Source organism: Marmota marmota, unplaced genomic scaffold (assembly GCF_001458135.2).
Source record: "Marmota marmota marmota unplaced genomic scaffold, marMar, whole genome shotgun sequence".
Classification (NCBI taxonomy): Eukaryota; Metazoa; Chordata; class Mammalia; order Rodentia; family Sciuridae; genus Marmota; species Marmota marmota.
In genome coordinates, this window is record NW_026000229.1 from 35,855,605 (window position 1) to 35,880,648 (window position 25,044).

Sequence of the window (25,044 nt, forward strand, 5' to 3'; positions counted from 1 at the left end):
CCTCAGCAAGACTCTGTCTCTAAATAAAATACAAAAAAGGGAAGGGGGTGTGGCTCAGTAGTTGAATGCCCCAGAGTTCTATCCCCAGCACCAAAAAACCCCAACAACAACAGTTTTGTTCACTGCTGTGTCCATCCTAAAACACTGAATACATAATAAACATTCATTTATGAATGAATACACAGAGGGAGAGGAAAGCAGAACTAAAGGGAAGATCAAAGGTCATAGCACATGGGAAGAACTTATGACAGCAGTGGCCTCGAGGAGGCATGAGGTCCTGCTAAAAAACTCTCAACAGTCCTGACCCCTAGAGATTGTTCCCCACATCTGCCCACTCACCACACTCTCTGGGGACCGGAGCTGGCCTGACAGGGCCGGGCTGCTATTGTAACCAGAAGTGACAACAGAGGAGAGGCTTCCATTGGAGCTGGTGCATAGAGAGCTGGAGTTGGCCAAGGTGTGTAGTCTTTCCTCTTCCTGAGAAGAACAGATCATCATCATCTAGCTCCTGATGCACCTCACTACCCACATTTCCTTTCCCAAACCATCTCTTCCACAGCTCCCATTACTTATCCCCCAGTGCCTCCCACCATGGCCTCTCACTTTCATACTTCCCCACCCTGACTATATACCACCTGGAGATAGGAGCCCAGTCTGATGAGGATGTCAAGAAAGTGAGCCCAAATTATCAAGAAAATAGTATTAATAAATGTTGGTAAGAATGTGGGGGGAAAGGTACCCTCATAAATTGTGGGTGGGACTGCAAATTGGTGCAACCATTCTGGAAAACAGCATGGAGATTCCTCAAAAAACTAGGAATGAAACCACCATTTGACCCAGTTATCCCACTCCTTGGTATATATCAACATACTACAGTGACGCAACCACATCAATTCACAATAGCTTAGCTATGGAGTCAACCTAAGTGCCCTTCTACAAATGAATGAATAAACAAAATGTGATATATATACACAATGGAATATTACTCAGCCATTAAGAAGAATGACTTTATCACATTTGCTGGTAAATGGATGGATCTGAAGACTATCATGCTAAGTAAAATTAGCTATTCCCAAAAACCAAAGGTCAAATGTTTTTCTGATAGTGGAAGCTAACCCACAATAGGGGTCGATTAAAAAAAAAAAAGAATTGAAGTTCAATGGAGTAGACAAAGGGGAATGAAGAGAAGGGAGGAGAGATGGAAAAAGAAAAGACAGTGGAATGAATCTGACATAACTTTCCTATGCACATATATGAATCTCACCATCATATACACCCACAAGAATTAAATTTTTAAAAAATTGGGTAAACAGCAGAAAGATCAGTAGAGTAGAGGGAAGGGAACAGGAAGTGGGGGAGGAAAGGGGAAGCAGAAGTACTGGGGCCTGAATTAGAACAAGATATATTCCATGCTTGTATAATTATGTCAAAATGGATGCTTGTGTCATGTATAACTAAAAAAAACAATTGAAAAAAAGAGTGAGCCCAGCTTTGGTGCCCTTGGTGCCAGCTCTCCTCTAAGTATTATATCCTCAGACTCAGACCGCCACAGTGAAGGCTACCCCAGTTTCCAGATCTGCCCCAGTCAATCCTGAAGTCACCCCATTCCTCACCCTCAGCAGATGGGAGATGATCTGCTCACGGATTCTCAACTTCTCTTGTTCAGTTTGCTCCCTCAATCTGTCCCGTGCTTTGGCAATTTCCGTCTTGGCCTCCTCACGGGCCCGCTGATAGTTGCGCAGCATCAGATCAATGTCAGAGGGTGAGGGAGCAGACCTTGATGCTGACTCAGGGCTCCTGTAGAAGATCACAGGATGGAAAGGTATCTTCTTACATGACAGTCCTGGCCAGCCCACCCAAGTCTAGCTCAATGCCATGTTCTTGAAGATCCCCTCCTCCCTTTGCCCACAGGGTCATGAAGTTTGATTTTTACAACCTTAGGTAGATTGCTAGACAGAGAGGAACAAGGCATTCTGGGGTCCATGTCTGTAGGCTTGCTTTGTATCAGAGCCATTGTTTATACTTTCCCATAACTTCTCTGTCCAACCCCTTCTCATCTCATTCCCTCTTACACACTATTTTTTCCATTTGCCCTGGTCTCCCACATTCACTTCCATTTGACCACAGGCATGCAGGGCCCTCCCGGATGTTAAAACTCCAGCCCCCGCTCCCCATGATTCCCTCTACCACACAGAGCCTGCTCCCTGCAGGGTTCTGGGACCATCTTCACCTGGTGATCTCTACAACATCCTTTCTCAGTTGTTGCAGGTATTCTCGGCGCCTGCTGGGCAAGTCAAAGTTCTGGGTCAGTAGATCCCTGCTGGGTAGGAGGCTCAGTTGTTTGGGGGGGCTTCTTGTCCTGAGGAAGTTCTGAAGTCGCTCAGTCCGCTCTCTCCTGAGGGTCTCAATGGCTTTTTTTTGCCTGCAACAAAATGGAATTGAGTCACTGAAACTGTCCCTGAGTGTCCTTCCCCCAAGCTCTCTCTGACCCTCTCTGGAATATTCCCAAATGAGCAAGGACAGAGGGAAAAGTTCAGCCATTAGCTTTCTCAGGTTCTTTTACCTCAACCCACCCTTGCCCTTCAGGCTGGGACCCTTACCTAGCATAGAGCTCCTCCCAGGTGGACATCATACGTTCTTCAGGAACAAGTGTCTCCCCTGTTCCGCTCTGCAGCACCTGAAGCAGTGCATCTGCCTCCCCAAAGCCATGGTGCAGTTTTGCTTCTGTGAGTTCCAGGCTGAGTGACGGCTTCTGGGCTCCAACTTGTAGGGGAATCTGCTCCCTCTGGGACCACTCAGGATCCTGGCTCTGGTCATCAGGAGGTTGTGGGGGCTTCTGAATCTGCTCCCCAGGGCTGAGATCAGTGATGGCCCCCAGTTCCTTGCTTATACTCAATTCCCCAAAAAAGTCATTCTGAACCCCATCCCAGTTACTAAGTTTGTTATGTACCAAGAGGTCCCTCAGGCTACAACGCTGGGGGGCAATGCATGCCTGGGAACTGGGGCACGGCATTCCCTCAGGTTGGCAAGCCTGAGGCTGGTCCACATTACAACCTTGAAGGCTTGCAGTATCAGTCAACTCAGAGACAGGATGAGGGCTGAAGTGCTGGAGGCTTCTCCTTGAAGAGGCGAGGTTCAGAGTAGGCTGTGGCTCCACCGGAAGTATTGAATTCTCTCCTTCATTTTCTGGATTGCTCTGCCACGGACTTGGCCCCCTAGTGCTCAGCAAGCTATGCTCTGGGGAAGCCACCTTTTCAGGCACAAAGCTACTGGCCAGCCTCTGGCTCTTGTCCCAGGGTGGTAGAGGTGGCAGTCTACTTTGGACCTCAGTGGTGGCCCTGGGCTGCAGCTGTTGAGGGGGCTTCCCTAAGAGGCTAACTTGGAGTCTGAGACTCTGTTGTGTGGTGCAAGGGGAGTTTGACTCAAGGAACAAGCTCTCATTACTCCTTCTTAAGGAACTTGTGCCTTCTCTACCCAGAGTCTCAACTCTCTGGGAGCCACCTAACTTATCAGCAGTTTGAGAATAATTATCCATTGGAGGTCTTGGAGCACCAAAGACAAGGTCTGGGCTGGAGTCCAGCTCCTGGTGGCTTTCAAGAGCATAATCAGAGGGAGCAGAAAGAATCAGAGCACCTGAGAGCAGACCTGACTCTTGTGTGCTAGCACTAAATGTGAGGATTGGAGAAGAGGCCCTGTCCACCATCAAGGCACTCCCAGGGCTCAGCTTCTCCTGGACCTCAGGTTCCTGGTTGGACCCCCCTGAAGTACTGGGGAAGAGGCCAGGGGTAAGACAGATGCTGCAGTTGGGGCTATTGACAACCATGCAAGAAGATTCCTCTGGCTGGGAACTGGGAGGCAGGGAAGCATTGGGAGATGCTGGTGGGCTTATAGAAGGGAGGTTGGACAGTACCTCCCTTTTGTGGGATAACGGTATTAGAGGGCTCTGCAGCCTATGGTGGGTGCTTTCCTCATGAAGATCTGGGGGTGCTGCCATTTTCCATGATGTTTCCTCTGCCTCTGTACTCTGAAGTGTCCCTGGGATATCTCCCTTCTGTTGAGACATGGCTGAAACATCTGAGCCCAGAACTTCAAGGATCACACTGACTTCCTGAGATTTGGCTTTGGAGGTTTGGAGGTCCAGAGGGGATAAGGCCAGGTCAGTCTGGATTTCCTCATCCACAGTGGTCTGAGTAGTACCATCCATCATAAGGGCTTGTGGGGCCTCATCTGGTGTGTTTCTTCTGGTGCTCTGTTCTTTTTTGGCCACACTTGGCTGAGAGAGACTCCCAAGTAGCTCTGAGGTATTGTGCAAGAGTTGTGAGAGGTGGAGAGATAGGTTGTGCATGCTGGTCCAGGAGGTCAGGTCACAGGCTGACCCTGTACTGGCATCAGGCTGAGCAGAGGAGATATTGGCACAGCTCCAGGGGAGCCTGCAGCCCAGAGTCTGTGTGCCTTGCTCAAAGGTATTCGTTCTGGTCAATCCCACAGGACAGTCTGCCGCCGGTGGATACAGCAACACAATCTCATCAAGTAGACCTGCAGAACTTCCTTCAGCTGAAGGAAGGGTGTGCTCACTCCTCAGACAGCCTGCTTCATCAACGGTGCCCTTGAACTGGGTTTTCTTGTCAGAACCCAAAATGGGGGCTAGTCCTTTATGGCCTGTAAGAATGTGGGAGTCCCTCAAGGGAAACAAGGAACTGCATACTTCCCAGGCCTCATTTGAACCTTGGATATTATCAGTGCTGCTGTGTGTGCTTGACAAGTCCTGGGTTTTGGCAAAAGTACTGAGGTGAGAGTGGAAGGGGGAGCTCTGTTCTTCTAAGTCACTGTCCATGCTGGAGCACCTGGCCACATTTGATGGTATTAGGCCATGGGGTTTCTGGGTGCAGGAGACATCGACTGTACTACCAAACACATATTGTTTCCAACCAATGTGTACAGGTTCCTCTGGACACCAGGGTAGAAGGTAGGGATTAATATCACTGGAACCAAAGTGCAACATTTCTTTGTCCATCTGAGAGTACCAATTCTCTGGCCTAATCTGGATACCCAGTTTCTCTGGCTTTCCTTGTTGGGCCTGTTCCAAACTAGACATCCAGCCGGTCATTAAATCAGGGGTTGGCATGCATGAGCGTGTGGAAGACGTTGGGTAGGGAGGGGTGGCAGGTTTCGGGGGTCTGTGATCAGCATGGCCATTGTCCAAGTTAGATGAAACTTTCTGACTACAAACCTCAGCCTTTGTAGACATTCTTGACACCTGATTTTCCAAGGAATAGGTCTTGAGATGTGGGTCCCACAGTATATTAGGCCCTGATGCGTCTTCATCTATAGGGGACGGAGGCTCCACACTCAAGTTCAGCTCCTGAAGAGATCGAGATGAGCTGACCACAGAGAACTGGGGTCTGGGACAGGACTTGGAGTGTTTGGGGCCAGAGAAAACTGCAATTACAGGAAGTGAGCACTTACAGTGGGGAGCTAGCTGCTCCTTATCAAAGCAGTGCTGGCTAGGCCTCTGGGCAGCAGACTGTGAAACTTTACTTTGCTCCAGAGGAGCAAAAGCTAGGTCTTCAAAGGCTGATAAGGAAGTCTGGGATGCAGGAGTCTTGGGGACAGACATCTCCTCTCTCCTAGCACTGCTAGTGTGACAGCTGTCCAAATCACCTTCATTAGAGGGTGGGGAATTCCTGACCTGGATAGAGTCTTCACTACCTCCTAAAGCCTGATCTTTCTGCTGCTCTTCCTCCTCCCAAAGACTGTCAATCTGAGGATAGCAGATAGGTTTTAACCTTGTTACAAGTTTGGCAGGAGGATTTGAGCAGTTGTGATCCCTGGACTCGGCGGAAGACTGTAGCTTTTCTGAAAGGCATCTGATGGTTTTTCTTAAACATTTGAGTTGTGGCTCTACAACCACCAGCTCACTTTCAACTGAGCTCTCATTTAAATTTAGGGTGTGTGGTCTGTGCGTTGTTGCAAGTGGTTCTGGCTTCATTTGAGACGCCTGCACATTGTGGCCACATACAGAGCTATCTTTCAGATTCCTCAGTGGCTCAGAGTACATGGCTGCTGGGAAAGAGACAACCTCAACTTCTGGGCTAGCTTTCTCAGCAAGCTTTTCTTCTTGATTCCCTATGGACCTTGAACTTCCTTCAGCAGCTGAGTAGATGAGGGAACTTGTCCTTATATCAGGGGTAGAAAGGGAGCTGGAACTTTGAGCTAAAGATAGAACAGATGTTCTAGTAGAAGGCTCAAAACTGGGGCTGTCTATTGGCCCAAGTTCCATATGAAAGCCTTTGGGCTCAAGGCCATGTGCCAAGAGCACATGGGATTCTTTGGAAGAACTCTCTCCTATCTGATGCATTTCACAGACCCTAGAAGCTACTATGAAGGGTGGGTGGATAGGATGTAGGGCAGCCTTGGGAATTCCTTTCTCCAGGTCACCATCTCTATAAACCAATGAAATGGAACAATGGGAGGGAGAGGCATGAGTAGCAATGGGTTGAGAATTGCAGAGTTGTTGGCAAGGAACAGTTCTGCTCTCTTCTTCCTCTCTAGATGAACTGAGAGTCCTGCTGTTTTCAGTGTTCCCTGAGAAGACAAGGGGATCTCTGGTTTCCTCTGGGCATCTGCAAGGTCTTTGATCTTGCAATGGAGTTGGCCTGGGATTTATGCTGCCAAACCTACAGGTTTCGGCCAGCCCAGACCCAACATTCCCCTTCCACTTCTCAGGCTGCTGTGTGGGAGCTTCCAGTTCAATGCTTCTCAGGCCTCCAGGCAGAACAGCATGTAGTTTTGGACTTGTTTTCCCTTCTTCTGAGCCATTGGAAACCTCGGGGCATTGGACATAGTCTTGCTTAGGCCCTAAGCAGCTTAAAGAATTATGAACATTACAGATCACAGACTGACTTTCAAAATGAGCTGCTTTTTTTTCCTGTGCACTCACAGAGCAGTTATCCAAGCCTCCTTCATATGTGGTGCCTTGAGTTTTAAGTTCCTGCTCTGGGCTGCTGTCCTGAATGCCAGAAGACATGTCCTCTGCAGTCTCCCCTGAAGCTGACTGACTTTGTTCATGCAGAATCAACCCAGGATCATCACAAGGGGCCTGAGAAGAAAAGGCAGACACTGCTTTTTCTGATCCCACTCTTCTGTCTCCCTCTACAGCTGGTGAAAAAAGCCCACTGAAGGCCAAAGGATCAGCATAGGAAGGTGTTCTGGGTGCTTCTTTCTTTTTCTCTGTGATTTCAGGAGAACCAGAGTGACATATAAACTGTTCACTTGCTCCAAGGACATGTCTCAGTTCTCTAGTACAATGCCCTTTGTCTAAAGCAGGCGCAACATGAGAGGAAGCCTGTGAAGGATGCTGTGGCCCTCTGTTAGTTTCAGTGTTGGGCAGAAATGGAAAGCTGTTTTCACAGAGGGGTATGGCTTGGGATTTCCCTTCATCAGTCAACAGATGTCTTGGTGTAGCAGACAGAGATGCTACATGCAATGCCTGTGCTTCACCCTCATTCCTGATCCCATCCGACACTAACTGGTCCATTTGCTTACACTGCCTGCCAGTGGCCCCTGAAGAACATTCAGGTTCTAGTGAAGTTTCATAACGAGGAAGGACTGTCCCCCCAGCCACAAAGTCATTAAGTTGCTTTCTCTGGGCCTTTGCCTGTCTGACCTCCTCCAAGATAGCCAGGCACATGGATATAGGGACAGAATGCTCTGACTGCCTGGGCTCTGGATCAGCCACCCTAGGCAGGGAAACAGGTGCTAAACAAGCCCCACTGGTAGGGAAGCCTGGGTCCTCAGACTCCTTCTCTGCCTTTTGCCTTGCCCCTTTGCCTTGGTCACTGTTCTCTTCTAAGGAGAAGCTGACCCTCTTTTCAAACTGCCTAGAGATACTGTTCAAGGAACTGGCTCGTATTTCTTTTTGGATAGCTGCCTCAACTTCAGAACCAAAACCTTCCTGAGTACTCAATCCCATCAAAGTGATTCTGAGTTCCCCTTGTTGGTGTTGGGGGCTGGTGCTTGCTGTTATCCTGTCCTCTGTCCCTGGGGGAGTGTTCTCTGGTGCACTAGACTGACCATGAGATCCCATGGCTCTATGTATCACAGATCCACACCAAGCAGAGTGTTCCATGGCAGAGCCCCCTCTATCATTTCCCTGAGGGCTGTGGCTTCTGATCTCTCCACTCTGGTTCTGATAATCAATTTCAGTTATCAAGGGACTGTTATGAATTTTCAATACTGTAGGATTCAGCACATACTCAAATGAAGAGATGCCTTCTTCAGTAACAAAGGAATGAATATAACTTCTTGGCAGTCTTGGAGAATGCAAGGGCAAGGTATTGCTCAGATCTTGGTGAGAAGGAGCTGTAGAGAAATCTGTTTGGCTCAGTAATGGGAAGATAGTCTCCTGGTTGAAAAATGTGCCCATAGAGTGCTGGCTTGAACTAGGATGTTTCTGAGTTGATAACACCATATTATTTTCATTTTGTAGGCTCCCTTCCTTTTGCATGGCCATTTCTTCAATTTTACCTTGAGCTTTTGGTCTGTCTGGCTTGGAACTACTTTGGTGTCTGGCAATTTGGCTTTCCAAAAACCCTTTCATAGTCTCCAGTTCTTCAAGATTTCCTAAGTTCCAAGGTTGCTCTTTGGGGTTTGCTGATGCATCTACCAGCTCATCACCCTTTTCAAACCTTTCTGGCCTGGGCTGCAAGGATAGCGCTCTAGTCAATGTTTTCATTCTCCTTGGGTGAAGAGAAGTATTGGTGGACTCTCTGTGAGTTGAGTCTTTTCCTAAAGAATCACATGTATTCCTAGCAGGTCTGTCTAATCCAGCTAGGTAGGTGTGCTCTCTTACAGACTGACTCTCTTTTACACATTCCCTTGAACTGAAGGGACTCAGGGTGATTCTCTGTGCCTGAGGATCATCCACAGTAGGACTATTTACCTCCATTTCCCTAGTTTCACTATCATTAAAAATAATTCCATCTGCCTGTCTTGGAGAAGATGGCTGATCTTTGAAGGATAAATTGTTTCCAGAGCTGCCTGGCCTCAGAACATGGTCATCACTCTCCTGGTCTCTTTGGTCCTGGAACACAAACTCCTTACTGATACCTGGTGTGGAGGAAGCATGAAGCTGCTTGGATTCAATTTCTAAGATGTCATTTTCTAGCTGCATCACACTTCTAATTAGCCTAGCCATTTCATCAGCATTACTAATTCTTTCATTTTTTTTCTTTCCCAAAGGTTCTTCTTTGTAGTTTGATATTTCTTGTGACTCTCCTGGGCCCTTGCATTCACTGGGCTTTCTTTCTTGAGCATATGTATCTGATTGAAATCTTTCATAGGTAGACTCTATCCCTGGAAGCTTAAACTCTTCTGGGATGTTTTTGGGGTGAAGAGCTTTTCCAAGAAGCCCAATTTCATTCCTCCCTTCCCACTTATGGGTTAGGCTCTCATCCTGGGCCATGAGGATATGGCTGCTTACTCTATGATGCACTGATCTGAACTTTGAAGAAACAGTAGTTTCCCCTGCCACATCCTTTTCAAGGTCTACACTGGTTGTTTTACAGATGAAATCAGACCTGGCTCCAGAAGGAATCTGTCTGTTTATATCACAGACCTGAATCTGCTGCAGGAGTGCATTCTGATTCTGCTCGTCTTCCCCACCTGTTTCAGACCCACCAACAAAAAAGAAAGGTTTTCCAGACACAGAACTACCTGAAGAAACACTGCAATGAGACTGCACAGTGGCCTTTTTTCCCTCCTTCAGAGCTGGAAGATTGTGCTTTTTACTTAAAATTTCAATTTGATTTTTAGATTCATATACTTTTGTGCTGGTAGAAGGGAGAAAATGTCTGTTCTGAGTAACAAAAACATAAACTGAATTATGACTTTCTTCTTTAATATTTCCAGCACATTTCCCTAACTCTCCAATAGCTTCTCTAGTTTTCAGATCAACTGGCATCTCTGCTGTGACCTGCTGAGATGGGGCGACCTTGGAATTTTGAAATATCACTGGTAAATCATTCTTCAAACAAGCTTCCTGAAGGTCTTGGTGGTTGTAACCAAAGCCCCAGGCTTCCCTGGGGGGTGGCGAAGGCACATGTACTTCTCTATAAGCTGGAATCTCTAAGGCAGTTTCTGTCAGGGCATCCCTGCTTTTGGTTATGTAGAATGTTTCCAAGGGAGGTGGCTGCAGGGAAGATGGGAAAGGATTCCAGGGAGCTGAGTGGAGGTACAGCTCTGGACCTGATGGAAAGGCAAAGGAAACATTTGTATATCTTTCAACTACTTCCTTAGAGCTCTTTTGGCAATCTACTTTCTCTTTCTGTAGGTGGTGGTGGCTGTTTTGACTTAATTGCTCTGGATGAATTGTACTATTGTTTCTGAGAGGAGCCTGGCCTTGGGGCCAATGGTCTGTTTTGGTGGATACAGTGATGTTATTGTGATAAGCATTATTCTGGAGGAAATACTCTTCAGAGGAAGTTATCAGTCCAGGTTTTCTACTGTTAAAGCTCTCTTTCAAGTTATTCTGTTTAATTTCACATGTTTTTTTCATAGAATTTTGTATCTTTTTCTCTGATCCAGAAGCCAATGATTCTAAGTCTGCTGAATAAGCTCCATTACAACTCACTTCTTTCTCACTAGTGCTAAGGAAATCTGAAGCAATTTCTAATTTGGCTCTCAAACTGTCCTGTTTTTTTTCTGCTCTCAAATGCTTGATTTTGGATAGATGGATTGGAAAGTTGTTGAAATCTGAACTGGTGGATAACCCAGAACCAACTGACAATCGAGTATCTTTTCCTTTTCCAGAAGCTTCAGCCAGGGAACTAGAGTCTTCCTCAGGGCAGGGGAAAGCTAGCCTGGGCTTTCCTACAGCCTCCAAAACAGGATGAGAGAGTTCAAGAAGGTACTTCTGCTGAAGTGCAGCCCAGTCCCTTTCATGGGTACTGCCTACATAAATGAACGAGGTGGCAGAGGGAGCCAGCACAGTTGGCACACTAGAATCATGGGAAACTTCAGAGCTTCCTTGTTGCGTTGTATCAGTAATACTTATGCCCTGAAAGCTGCCATCAGCTGCTGGTTGAAGAAAACTTTGAGCTTCCCAAAGTGACAACTTGGATGTATCAGAAGTAGAGGTTGGGTACACATCTCTTGCATTGCAAGGCAGCTCAGTACTGCCTTGGGGAAATTTTGAGCTACATTGGAGGACTGTTTCTGTACCTAATGGCTTTAGTTTTCCAATATTTAGCCAGTATCCAGGCCTTTCCTCACCACAGGGCTGAACTTCCTGGACATCAGGACTTGGACATAAAGAACTTGGATTGATTTTAGAGTCACAGGAAAACCAGGAATCCATGGACACCAGAGGGCTCCCTCTTGACACTTGTATGCCTTGGAGAGAGTCAGTTGGTTCAGAGTAGCTTACCTCCACCTGTGACTCAGGCTGCTTGCAATGGAGCTGGAGCTCAGGATTGAGGTAAAATGAACTGTTCATTGGCAGGATGGCATTCAGCATAGCTCCTGTTCTGTGGTAGGTGGACCCATGTCTGCATGTTACCTCTTGGTCTACTATAGGCAGAATGGGATTCTGCAGGTGCCAGAAAGTCTCTGTGGGCATCTCATCAGATGAATCAAGAAAAGTTACTCCCTGTTGATCTTCCCCCAGTTCTTTCTCAGCATTAATCAGACTATCCAAGGAAAAGCTCCTATGAGCAAGTAGACCACAGTCTGAGGATGTGGTGAAGTCCTGTACGGTGGATCCAGCTCTGTTCCTTGGGTGGACATGGTCGTTGGTGGGAAGACTGGACTGGGGACTTTCTTTGGGGCTTTGGTACCCTTTCTCAGTCAATGAGTCCTCAGATATTTGGCTGTTGTCACTTTCGGAGTTCTCTGGCTCTGGGTGATCCCATTTTCCTCGAGGGTCCTCTGGTTTCAGTAGCTTCAACAATGAAGATTTGGCATAGACAAAGGAGAGAGAATCTACTGAATAACTGCTATCTGTGTCAGATAAATCATTTTCTTTTTCTCTGGCACAATCTACTATTGGGCTGGAATCTGTAAGTGAAGTCATGGTGTCTGGATCATCTACACTGCATTGTCTCTTCAAAGGACTGCTATTAGACAAATGAGAAGACTTTTTGGCAATGTCTCTGATCCTAGCTGCTGGCACTCTCTGATGTTGTTGTAATGCCCTGTTTGGAGGTGGTTTGGATTCTGCCTGAAAAGTCTTGGCTATTTTTCCAAGCCTAGCTGCCTCCCTGAGTCCATGGGGATAGGAGAAACTGCAACTGGTTCCCTTAGCAGCCTCATGGATCCCAAGGTTCTCTTCTTTTTGCCACCCAGCTTGTGTACTGCTGCTAGAGTCCACTAGTCCCTTAGCCTTTCTGGTTTGGGAGATAGGGGTGAGGATCTTTGGTCCTTCCCTTGGCTTTAGCTTGTTAGTCGACTGGCACAGACTTGTTAAGCCCCGAGATACCATCCAATAGGGCCATTTACCCACTCTCTTCGTTTCCTGAATGTCAACAGACTCGCTGCTCACAGTGAGGCAAGTGTGTGGAGTTGAGGCTCCCTTCCTGGTCAAGGCTCCTCTAGCTGTATACAGCTGTGCCTGGCCTGGGGAATGGAGGCCATTTTTGCAGAGACACCCTGTATTTGGAGGGTAAGCAGCAGTCTGGGGAAAATGATATTCTGATGGATTTTTCTCTGATATGTGATGAGTTGGGTCAGGCATAGGTGGTAACATAGTAGAGAGGTCCCAATTCAGAAAAACCCTGTGAAGACAAGGAAAGGCATCTCAGAAAAAGCTAGAGGTTCTCTACATCCTATTGACAGAAGGAATATGAAGTTCCACTTAGTTTGCTCTGAAAGTGTTAAAAATCAGATCCAATGTCACTGTGTCTTACAATCAGAGACATCAGGGTCAGAGAAAAACACAACAGGTACAAAAGAAAACTGTGGACTATAGTCCTGGCTCTCCCAGATGTACCATACTCTTACTCTGTTTCTCTTATAACAAAAATTAAACTGACTCTAAGCATGCCTTTAGGCAAGGTGAAGAAAAATGAACAATTAAAATGAATAGAATCAAATGGATAAATCTATAAAGTGGTACATTCTACAGAACCAACCCACATTCTTTAACCAATCAATGATGTGAGGAAATAAAAACAAAAATAGTAAATAAAAGAAACTTTTATATATATCACATATATATAAAATATGTGATATTTTATATCACATATTTAATACTATTTGGATCTTGATTTGAAATCCTATTTGGATCTTGATTTGAAAAAGCAAGTATAAATAGATATTTTTGAGGCAACTTGAGAAATTTAAATGTGGCCTAGGTTAAAGATTTTATCAGGTAATCTTAATTTTGGTAGGTGTGATAATGACAGTGTGGTTATAAGAATACTCCATTATTTTAGAAGTGTATACTAAAGGATGTAGTGTTGAAGTGACATAATGTCTAAGAGTTGCTTTTGAATACTTCAAAAATCAGGAATGTGGGGAGATAAATCAACTGTGAGGAATCTTGATAACTGCTGGATGTGAGTAATATACAAACTATTTTCTCAACTTATATATATGTGTGAAAATTTTCAATGGTGAAAAGTTGAGAGAAAAAAGTCTACTTCTTACTCTGAGAATCAGAGAAGTGAGTTAATACAACAGACATTAATTGTGAGCCTCCTATGGGCAAGGTCCTGTGCTAGACCTTGAGGATATAAAGAGGAATAAGATACAGGCCCTGCTTAGAGGAGTCTGAGAGATAATTCATCCTTCCCCTTTATGGCATATAGGTAGTGAAGGAGAAGATAAACAAGGAAGATCCCAGTAAAAACCCATGAGCGGGGGCTGGGTTTGTGGCTCAGTGGTAGAGCACTTGCCTAGCATGGGTTCGAAAGGACTTGATTCTCAGCACCACATATAAATTAATTAATTGATTAATTAAAAGATCCATCAACAACTTAAAAAAAAAAAAAAAAGAACCTATGAGGGAGCCAGGTGCGGTGGCACACATAATCCCAGAGGCTCAGGAGGCTGAGCAGGATGATTTTGAGTTCAAAGCCAGTCTCAGCAAAAGCAAGGTGCTAAGTGAGTGTTAACTCGGTGAGACGGTGTCTATAAATAAAATACAAAATAGGGTTGGGTATGTGGCTCAGTGGTCGAATGCCCCTGAATTCAATCCCCGGTACGCCCTCCCCCCCCCCAAAAAAAAAAAAAAAGAATCCATGAGGTGCTGAAGTTAGGGTTGTAGCTCAGTGGTAGAGTACTTGCCTAGCATGTGTGAGGCACTAGATTCAATTCTCAGCATCACATATAAATAAAATAAAGGTCAACTGACAACTAAAAAAATATTTTAAAAAAGAACCTCTGAGTCAGAAAGAGCTCACCAGGTAGGAGAGGGAGTCAGGAAGCTCCCTCATGTGTATGGTGGTAGTTTTTTTTGTTTTGTTTTGTTTGACATAATGGGGATTGAACCTAGAGGTGTGCTACCACTGAACTACATCCCTACTCTTTTACTTTATTTAGAGACAGAGTAATGCTTAGTTGCCTTAGTCTCCTGAGTAGCTGAAATTTCAGGCATGTGCCACTGTCTGACTTAGGGAGCTCTCTTGATGTGACAGGTCAAGGGGGTAAGGGAGAGAAATAAAGAAGTCTGGTCTGAGGCAGGATGAGACTGAGGTGGTAGAAGGACATACAAGAAGTATGCATGGATAGTCAGGGTCTGAAGAGCAGATGAAAAATGAGTAATATCTCCTTAGTCAGAAGATAACAGTAGTAAATAATGGTACTCTGAGAGGGAGAGAGTAGGTAGAAGCTTGACTCTCAAAAGATACAGAGAAAGAAGAGAAGCCAGAAGAGGAAAAAATGATGAGGAAGAGAGGAATAAACAGATTTTTTTTCCATTTAATGACTGAGGAAACTGAGGCACTGGGGAAATAAAGAACACTGCCTAGCTAAGGGCTTCCAGATGACAACCATTGGCTTGTACCTGTGCAGGTGGGGCAAGTGCTGGCTGTAGAGCCTTTGGAGGCTCAAAGAACTGCAACTTGTCCATTTGCTTCTATGTTGAGGCCCTGGGACAGTGGCATTAGAGTTGGGGGCCAAGCATGGGGACTTGTGTCTGCTGTCATCCTGGAACCAGCACAATGCCCTGAGCTGCTCCAGTCTCTTCTGGGACTCCAGCAGCCTCTGCTTCCTGATGATTCTGTCTAGCTGGAATAAGACCTTTTTACGCCAGATGTTCCCTTCTGCTGCCCGAAGAGCGTGTCTCCGCAGGAGCTGCAGCTGCACCAGTCTCTTCTGTTTTGGGACCAGTGATGATGGTGGAGTATCAGGATGTGTCTGAAGCCAAGCATTAGGTGCCAAAGAGGCCTCAAGTGCTTTCCCTGTGCCACAGTCTTCTTGTTGCTGCTGTTCCTGTAAGCTGTACAGCCAGGATTCTTCTCTGAGCAGCCACTGCTGGTCTGGGAACCAAAAACAGCAGAAAGAAAGTCAGCGCATCGCTCCCTGCCTATGGCTGCCTGGGCTCAGACATATCCAACCAGATTGGACCTGTGTAGAGTAAAAGTTCTGGCTAGAGTTATGTGGCAGAGCAAGGGCTACAGAGCCTCCTTACCACAGGGGAGGGAAACAAAGACCCCTAGGCCTCAGTACAGTAGTGGGCACACATTAGGGCAGGCAGAAAAGTTTGGACAAGTGTGTCAATAAAAAAGAATGAGTAGGAGGCCTGTCATTCTGAGGAACCATAAAGAAGTTAGCTTCCTTCTTGTTTTCAGCCCCCATGGAAGAGCCTCTAGTCTCTCAAAGCAGGGAGAAAATACCTAATACCAAAGAGTCCATCAAATCACCAAGAAAACAGAGACTGCAAAGAGCTATGGAAACATAACAATGGAAGAACTAGGTAAGGCAGAAACCTGAAATGGTGGGTACTTACTGTCTTTAGTTTCCTGGCTGATGTAAGCCTGGTTGAATGCCAGTTCCCTTTCAGCTGAAATCTGTCCTGCTAGGATTCGTTGCCTCAAAGCCTCCACACAGCACTGCTGTTGCTGAATCTGGGCTCTGTGGGATCTCTCTCCATCCCTCAGTGGCTGGTGATCCTCATCATACTGCTCTTCCAGTACTCTCCTGTGAAAAAAAGGGGTTTGGGTTACCCAAACAAAACAAGCTCAGGATAAAATGGTGGCAGTCTAAGTCGCTCTGAGAGAGCCTCTGAATTCAACAGGGTAGAGAGGGCTTTAGACTTCTGGTGGCTTGGGACAAACAGGCATGGTGTCACAGGCAGCTCATGATGTCACAGTGCAGGAGGAAGAACAGTCATTAGACTAGCATATTCTTAGAGTTGTGGGTTTAACAGAAACATATTCATTTTGGTTAAGGAAATCCTAAGGAAAGTAAACAGATTTTTTTTTAAGACAAAAAAATTCTAGCTATATGGAGAAGCTCTGTCCTAAAAAAAAAAAAAAAAGAAAGAAAAAGAAAAAAAGAAAAGCAAAAAATAAAAAGGTGTCTGCTTAAAATCCCTGTGAAACTCTGAGTACTGCAGAAGCTCCAGATACACTAGGAGGGAATATCCAGGGATTACTACTATACTTCCACACCTGGAAACAGAACCCCACTGTGATCTGGTAATAAGTAGCCACTGATGCAGACATGAGATAATTTATAGGCAGCTATATCTCTGGGTGTGACAGGAGACCCAGAGGACAGCTGGCCTCCAGTAAGGGAAATTCTTAGTAAAGAAACCCTAAAATAGGGTGTGAATTTTAGACTGTACCATACCTCTCAGTATGGTACATACTAACGTATTTACTGGTGAAACATGTTATAGATTTGTTTAGCTCCAAGTGAGGGAAAGTGAGTGTGGATATTAATAAAATAAGATTAGCCATGAGTGGATACTTTGTGTTAAAATTTACCATAATAAACAATTTTCAAAGAATATTTTATTAGAGTCATGCTTTATTCTGCCCCAGGTTCCTGCATGATCACTCTGAGAGAACTAGAGAATGGGAAAAAAATCTTTGCCATCTGCACCTCAAATAGAGCATTATTATCCAGGATATATAAACAATTGAAAAAACTTCTCACACACACACACACACACACACAAAATAATAACCTAATCAATAATGGGCAAAGAAACTGAACAGACACTTCATAGAAGAAGAAATATAAATGGTCAACAAATATATGAAAAAATGTTCAACATCACCAGCAATGAGAGAAATGCAAATTGAAACTACACTGAGATTTCACCTCACTCCAGTCAAATGGCATATATGAAGAATACAAGTAACAATAAATGTTGGCAAGGATGTGGGAGAAACCGTACACTCATACATTGCTGGTGAGACTGCAAATTGATACAAGCACTCTGGAAAGCAATGCAGAGATTCCTCAGAAAACTTGGCATAGAACCACCATTTGACCCAGCTATCCCACACCTCAGCATATACACAAAAAACTTAAAATCAGCATATACAGTGATGCAGCCATATCCCCAATGTTTGTTTTTTTTCCTATCCATCAAAGTTTTATTGGATAAGGAAATTTTTTCATCTTATTTTTATTTATTTATTTTAGTTTGAATATCCATATATATTTTTACATATATATTCCTATGTGTTTATATACATTCTATACATATGAATATAATATAATGGCAACTAAATCCCTGATCATACATTTTCATATATATTCAGTTACATAATCATAAATTATAACTAATACAAATTGTAAACAACCATATTAAGAGAAAAATAGCTATATACAAATTTATATCACATCAATGTTTATAGCAGCTCAATTCACAATAGCTAAAATATAGAACCAATCTAGGTGCCCTTCAACAGATGAATGGATAAAGAAAATGTGATATATATATATATATATATATATATATACACACACACACACACACATACACGCACACACACACGCGTGCACACACACATGTGCACACACACAAATGGATTCTTTTAAAAATACTTTTTATTTGTAGATAGACACAAAACCTTTATTTTATTTATTTATTTTTATATGGTACTGAGGATCAAACCCAGGGCCTCACATGTGCAAAACAAGTGCTCTACCACTGACCTACAACCCCAGTCCTATACAACGGAATATTACTTAGCCATAAAGAATAAAACTATGGCATTTGCTGGTAAGCGGATAGAACTGGAAACAATCATGCTAAGTGAAATGAGCCAAACCCCAAAAACCAAAGGCTAAATGGTTTCTCTGATATGTGGATGCTAACACACAGAAAAGGGAGGTGAGAAAGAATAGAAGTTCACTGTATTAGACAAAGGGAATGAAGGGAAGGGAGAGGGTGGGAGAGAATAAGGAACACAGTAGAATGAATTGGACATAACTTTACTATGTTCATATATGAATAAATGACTAATTTAACTCCACATCATGTACAACCACAAGAATGGGAAGTTATTCTCCATGTATGTATAATGTATATAACTACATTCTACTGTCGTGTATAACTAAAAAGAACAAATTTTTTTTTTTAATATTTATTTATTTTTTTTAGTTTTTGGCGGACACAACATCTTCGTTTGTATGTGGTGCTGAGGATCAAACCCAGGCCGCACGCATGCCAGGCGAGCACACTACCGCTTGAGCCACATCCCCAGCCCAAGAACAAATTTTTTTAAAAAATAAAATTTCTGGGCTGGAGTTGTGGCTCAGTGGTAGGGCACTTGCCTAGCACATGTGAGGCACAGAGTTCAATCCTTAGCACCACATAAAAAATAAGTAAATAAAGTTTAAAACAAAATAAAATTTCTCTGAAAGCAGACGGCTTCCAAGTACTGCTACCTTTGCCTGGGTCATGCATATTCTTCTTTTATATGAGGACTTCAAATGCTTTCTGAGGGTATCTCCACCTCATTCAGGATTCTACAGGAGCCAAACGCATGAAGCTGGAAGCACTGGTGGGTGCCTAGAGTTCCAGCTACTCAGGAGACTGAGCAGAAGGCTCACTTGAAACTAGGAGTTCAAGACCAGCCTCAGCAACACAGCAAGACTCCTATCTCAGTCAACTAACTAATTAACTAAGAAATAAATAAATAAAAATAAAGAAGCCAAGTGCATGGGTGCTCCAGGATGGGGATAGCAAGGGAGTTGTTAGGAAGAGTCAGATTCTTCCAGAAGCTAACAAAAAGCAAGAATTAGGTCTCCTTTACTCAGTTCTCAGCCCTCACTATACTCCCAAGTTGTCCTGTCAAAGGTTTGGAGAAGCTTATTTATTGGTTTGATACTGGAACCAGGTGTCAAGTAGTATGAGGGATTCATCCTTTTTGCTATAGTTTGGATCTTGAATGTCCCTGCAAAGGTCCCCTTATTGAAAGCTTGGTCTACAACCCATCGTACCATTGGGAGGTAGTAGAACCTTCAAGAGGTGGGGCCAACTGCAAGAAAGTTAGATCATTGGAGGCATGCTCTTGAAGGGTGATATTAGGACTCTGGCTTCTCTCTCTCTCTTTTTTTCTCTCTCTTTGCTTTTTGGCCACTATGACATAAAGGCTTCTTCCATCACATGATCCTACCATGTTATACTATGCTGCCACAAGTCTAAAAGCAACAGGACCAACCATGGACTGAAACTTCTAAAACTATTACCCAAACAAATCATTTTTTGTTGTTGTTATTGATACTGGGGATTGAACCGAGGGGCACTTTACCACTGAGCTACATTCCTCAGTTCTTTTTATTTTGAAGTAGGGTCTTGCTAAGTTGCTTATCACCTAACTAAGTTGCTGAGGCTGGTCTTGAACTTGGTATCCTTTAGCCTTAGCCTCTGGAGTCACTGGAATTACAGGTGTATGCCAAACATAGCCCAATCTTTCCTTTATAAAGTTGATTGTCTTCAGGTATTTTGATTCAGTAACACAAAGCTAACATACCACATTATGTAACAGAATGAAGTCACAGATAGTATTAAAACAGAGGTCCACAAACTATAGTCTGTAAGTCCTATTTGGTTTCTAGTCTGTTTTTTGTAAATAAAATTTTACTTGAATATAGCCATGCCCATTTGTGTTTGCATTGTTCAAGCTAGGCTGCTTTCTTGTCACATTGGCAAAGTTGAGCAGAGGCCACATGGTCCACAAAGCTCTTTATGGAAAAAAATTTCACCATTCCTGACTTAGAAGAAATTAAGGTTTTTTTTTTTTTTTTTGCTGGAGATTGAACCCAGGGGCAATTAACCACTGGGCCACATCCGCATCCCTTTTTTGTATTTTATTTAGAGACAGGATCTTGCTGAGTTGCTAAGTGCCTTGCTTATCTGCTGAGGCTGGCTTTGAACTCATAATCTTCCTGCCTCAGCCTCCAAAGTCACTGGGAGTTCAGGTGTGTGCCAGCTAGAAATTAAGATTTTTGTAATGTAATCTTAAGAGATCAGTGAAGGATGTAAAGTAGAATAAATAGATCAGGGGAAGAGAAACTGGAAACTATGATCTCTTTCCTGGAAAAGAGGCTGTGAAGCAATTCAGTGCTAATTGCTGTGGGCAAAAAGCCAAATATACACAGTAGAACATATACAAAGAGGAAAGGTATCCTCTATCACATGTGAAGTAGAAGGATAGGGATAGCAACCCGAACTGAAAAGCAGCTAATGCCAAATAAAAGAAACAGTTAATGTAAACATTTTATACATGAATTTACATGTATCATGCCTGTATTATTATTATTTTCTAATCATAGAAATGGCTGAATTATAAGCATGGGTCATCCCAACCATAATACCCACACAGATTACCAGATGCAAGAGCAGAGAGGGGATCTGTATTCTGAATTCCTTGATGTTACTCAGTTTCCTTCTCTGGCTGTCTCCCCAGCCCTCAGAGTTACAATCTGATTCTTCCTAAAAGAGAGCTTCCTTGTTCTTCCTATATGAAAGTAGCAGCTACAACAGCTTTCTTCATAGTAGCAATAGGACCTGCAGAGGGGAACTGGGATGATCACCATAGACATAGTGCATTTACCCAAGATACCACACACAGGATTAGCCAGAAGAGCTCCTCCACTAAGCACATCAGTCAAGTTCCCAGAAAGCAACTGAAAACAAAAATATCAGTCTTGTGTTAATGTATATAGGTACGTCACCAAGGGTAACTCTTCATTACCCACCAGGCAAAGAACCTCTGTCCCTATCAGATGACTTCCCTTCATATTCAGTGGCTCTAGCATCCCCTAAGCTACTAACTGGCCACCTGCTTGCCAGAACTTCACTGTACCCTCTGTTTTCTGCTCTGACAGCCCTCCCCAGCTACAGAAGGGTCTGGCAGTTTCTGCAGCAGAATGTGGTAGTGTCTACTTACTAAGGCAACAATAGCAGCAACAGCAATGACAACATTTAAGATTGGGTCCTCAAAATTCCAAATGGGAAAATGCCAAGACAATAGGCAACAATTTTCAAGGACAAATTCCTCTCTGGTCCAGATCATGGATGTGAAGGAGAAAAGAAGGGCAGACTGGCCAATTTTTTCTGGCTCTGTAGTCTGCTCCAGCTCCCACAAATGCTCATCCAGATAGATAAATGAGAGCAAGCAAGCCTAGGATAAGGGGAGGCTTTGGAGCCATGCCCATCCAAGGCAAGAGAGACTCTCATGGAGACAGAGCCACAAATCCAGACTGGGAGTCCAGCTGACAATGTGCATTTTTCTCTGCTCTTATAGGTTTCTCTCCCTAGACCTTTTGTCAATCACACTTGAGCACCACACCACACTACCTGGCCAGGGATGGCACACAGATGCTGGCTTCAGAAGCTGGGCAGGACCAGCCTAGCCTACCAGTTCCTACAGCTGATGTTGAATGGTGAAGGTAAGTAGGTGGGAAAAGTCTTGATTCTGAAATCCTCCTCTGTCCTCTAAACGAAAGCGACATTTTAAAAATTAAAGCATTACACATAGTATTTGGGTTCATTTTGACAAAATCATACATGCAAGGAATTTTATTTCAGTCCCCATTCCTTCCTACAATTCATGCTCCCATTCTCCCTCTTCCTTCTCCCATTCTCCCTTCTCTACTACACTATACTTCCTTTCTTCTCCATATACATGAAGGCGAAATTCAAAAGGGACATTCTTGGTGTTACTGAAAGGTCATGTCAGTGTGTGTGGACTGGAAAGCCATAGAAGAGGCAGGAGACCACTGGGTACTCTGGGCTGGATAAGCCAGCTGGCTGAGATGGGAGGACAAGAAAGAGAAAGTAAGGCAGCCTTCCTGGGAAGCCTGTCCCCAGACCCTCCTAGCAATTGGGGCTATGGCTGTCAGTACCACGCGCACATACTCGCTCCTTCAATCCTTCACAAGGATTCCTGGGAAAGGGATGGCAATATCCTTACTTCGGAGATGAGGAAATGGACTCTGGGGTTCAGTGAACTGCCTAAGGTCATACAGCTTTTACGAGGTAGGGCTAGGATGTGAACTCCAATGTATCTCTTCCACATCCACAGCCTTTTAAGTTTCAGTATTGCTCTCTGTTCACCTCTGAACTCTGGGAAAACCCAATCTTTAATGCATCTTCCCAGTCAAAGCCTTACCTAAAACAAGGTCTCCTTTTGATATTTCACTACAAAGAAGAGGCACCACGCTGACAAAATAAGAGCTCTGTCCTCAGTCCTGAGTTCCCCTTGGCCTTGGTACTCTTCACCCTGTGCCATCTCTCCCAACCATTTACCCTACAAAGCCCTCAGTTACTCAACTCTGCGATCATCCTCCCTTAAACCTTTGTCAGAGCATCCTTCAATCCCAAGCAGCCCTCCTATGAGGACTTGCCTATTGCTCCTGTTTCCACTGTTTCTCAATCCATCATCTCTCACTACCAACTTTGGACCCAAAAACTGTGTTCCTCTGCCATCAAATGTTGCTAGCCTGAGGAAAGAGCAGCTGGATCCCTCTGAAGGGACCAAGAGCCATCAGAACCTGCCAAGAACCCTGAGCTCAAGGTGCTTAGTAGTTTCCTTCCTGACACCAGTGATTTCATAGGCACTGAATCACCTGCTAATATTTTCTATAGGAAATTCCAAAGGCAGAAGTCACTTGGGCTTATAGGAACAGAAGAATTACCAGTACTAAACCCATCAGGTATTTAGACCCGGGAAGGGGATTCTATGTAGAAATGGATGAACTGTGACTATGAAGTAGAAAAGTAGTTGCTTGCTATCAATCACATACAAAACTCTGACTCAAGTCTTTGCAGTTAAAATGCAGGTGAAGTGGATTAGAGCCCCCAAATACTTTCATATTATTCCTGTAGTTCCTGCACCTCTTATGCATACTTTTGGAATTTTGGTTATGAGAGAAAAAAAAGGATTGTCAGTCACATACTACCTTTAAAAACGCAGGGTAAGTCATAAGTTCCAGAGGCTAACTGACATACACAATGAGCTCACACACAGGCCAGAATTTAAAGGGTAAATTCAGAAAAAAGGAGGTAAATTCAGAAGCAGTATCCAAGATGTCTGCAAAAACTTCACAATTAAATCTTGTTGATGGGAAAGTGGCCATTGGAACATCAAATGATATACATCTTTCAGTAATGAAGAAAGGTGAAATACCAAACAGGAAATAAATGAAGGCCAAGGCCACTTTTCTGTCAATTACAAACTCAGATGCTCATTCAGCATCATAGGATCACTTGCCCAGGTTGATTTGGAGCAGGCCTCACTTAGACCTGGGCTGCTACACCATTTACTGCCCTGCTCTGTGTTGTAGTAGACCAAGAAGCAAACATAGGAGGTTCTACATCAGCACAAGTAGCTGTTTCTCACCTTTCCTTCCAAAGTAAAGGGTAGAGACTCAGCCGGGAGGCAGTGACATCCCCGTCCAAGTCCAGCCATTCCAAAGAGCCACTACCACCAAAAGTCTTTCCAACCTAGAACAAGATAAAAGGCACAGTGAGTCTACCATCCTCCTCCTCAGCCCAACAGAATAGGACAAAATTCAAGCTTCTCCCTTAAAAAGAAGAAACAGAAAAACCAGAAGCAACCTGGAATTCACAGCCATACTGACCTGCCTTTGCTGCCGCAGGATAGCAGCCTCTGCTGGGTGGTAGAATCGAAACTTTTGTGCTTTCCCCAGTGTTATAAGAGCTCCTGCAGTGCAGACAAATGAAAATTTCTTTCTTTCTTTTTTAAAAATATTTTTCAGTTGTAGTTGACACAATACCTTTATTTTATTTATTCATTTTTTTAATGTGGTGCTGAGGATTGAACCCAGGGCCTCGCATGTGCCAGGAGAGTACTCCACCATTGAGCCCCAGCCCTAGCCCCAGACAAATGAGAATTTCATCAGAGCACATTTAAGTATATAAATTGTACAGGATACTCTTTTGTGAGATAAAATAATGCCCTCAACAAGTTGATGCTTTAGCTGAGTTGATATGTATTAATTATATACCTCACAACATAGGTATTGAATTAATAAACAGGAGGAGCTATTGTCCTCTAACAGAAAGCAAGAGGAGTTCCAGGTGGAGTAGTCAAAAATAGCTTCACTAAAGAAGCAGAAACTAAAATTCAGTTTTAAAATACAAAAAAACTTGGATAGATTAATAATACTAGTGACAATAATAAAAACAGTAATAATGACAATGGCACTCTTTACTAAGTGCCAACTACTCTGTTAAGAACCTTACAAGGTGGGGCTGGGTTTGTGGCTCAGTGGTAGAGCACTTGCCTGGCACATGTGAGGCAGTGGATTCAATCTTTAGCGCCACATAAAAATAAATAAATAAAATAAAGGTATTGTGTCCATCTACAATTAAAAAAAAAAAAGAACCTTACAAGTATAGGGTTTCTTCAATCTTTGGAATCCTATTGTTATCTCCATTTTATAGATGAGGAAATGGAGGTTCAGAGACTTTCCTAAGGACACAGAGCTAACAAACACAGGCAAAAATTTCAGAGAGTCATTCTTCACTCTCAGGTCCTAGATTGAAGAGAATCGTGTTAGGAAATCTTCAGGTCTTTGGGTGCAGAAGGTAGGTGATTCATCTTTAAAGCCTGC

At 44.0% G+C, this 25,044-nt stretch overlaps 1 protein-coding gene across 11 annotated transcripts in view; it reads right to left on the minus strand.

The window, feature by feature from the left end:
- The window catches only part of Stard9 (StAR related lipid transfer domain containing 9), a 135,893-nt gene that overhangs the window by 11,780 nt on the left and 99,069 nt on the right, over nucleotides 1-25,044 (minus strand). For all 11 annotated transcript variants that reach the window (XR_007343901.1, XM_048793446.1, XM_015480760.2 and 8 more), the window contains 8 exons: nucleotides 24,049-24,131; nucleotides 23,808-23,911; nucleotides 15,947-16,137; nucleotides 15,002-15,476; nucleotides 2,601-12,770; nucleotides 2,231-2,422; nucleotides 1,614-1,797; nucleotides 340-477 (listed from right to left, as the gene is read on the minus strand). Coding sequence is in view for 10 of the 11 variants with exons in the window: in XM_048793446.1 (XP_048649403.1) it covers nucleotides 340-477; nucleotides 1,614-1,797; nucleotides 2,231-2,422; nucleotides 2,601-12,770; nucleotides 15,002-15,476; nucleotides 15,947-16,137; nucleotides 23,808-23,911; nucleotides 24,049-24,131 (11,537 nt within the window). In the remaining variant the exon portion in view is untranslated. The remainder of the gene's footprint in view (nucleotides 1-339; nucleotides 478-1,613; nucleotides 1,798-2,230; nucleotides 2,423-2,600; nucleotides 12,771-15,001; nucleotides 15,477-15,946; nucleotides 16,138-23,807; nucleotides 23,912-24,048; nucleotides 24,132-25,044) is intronic.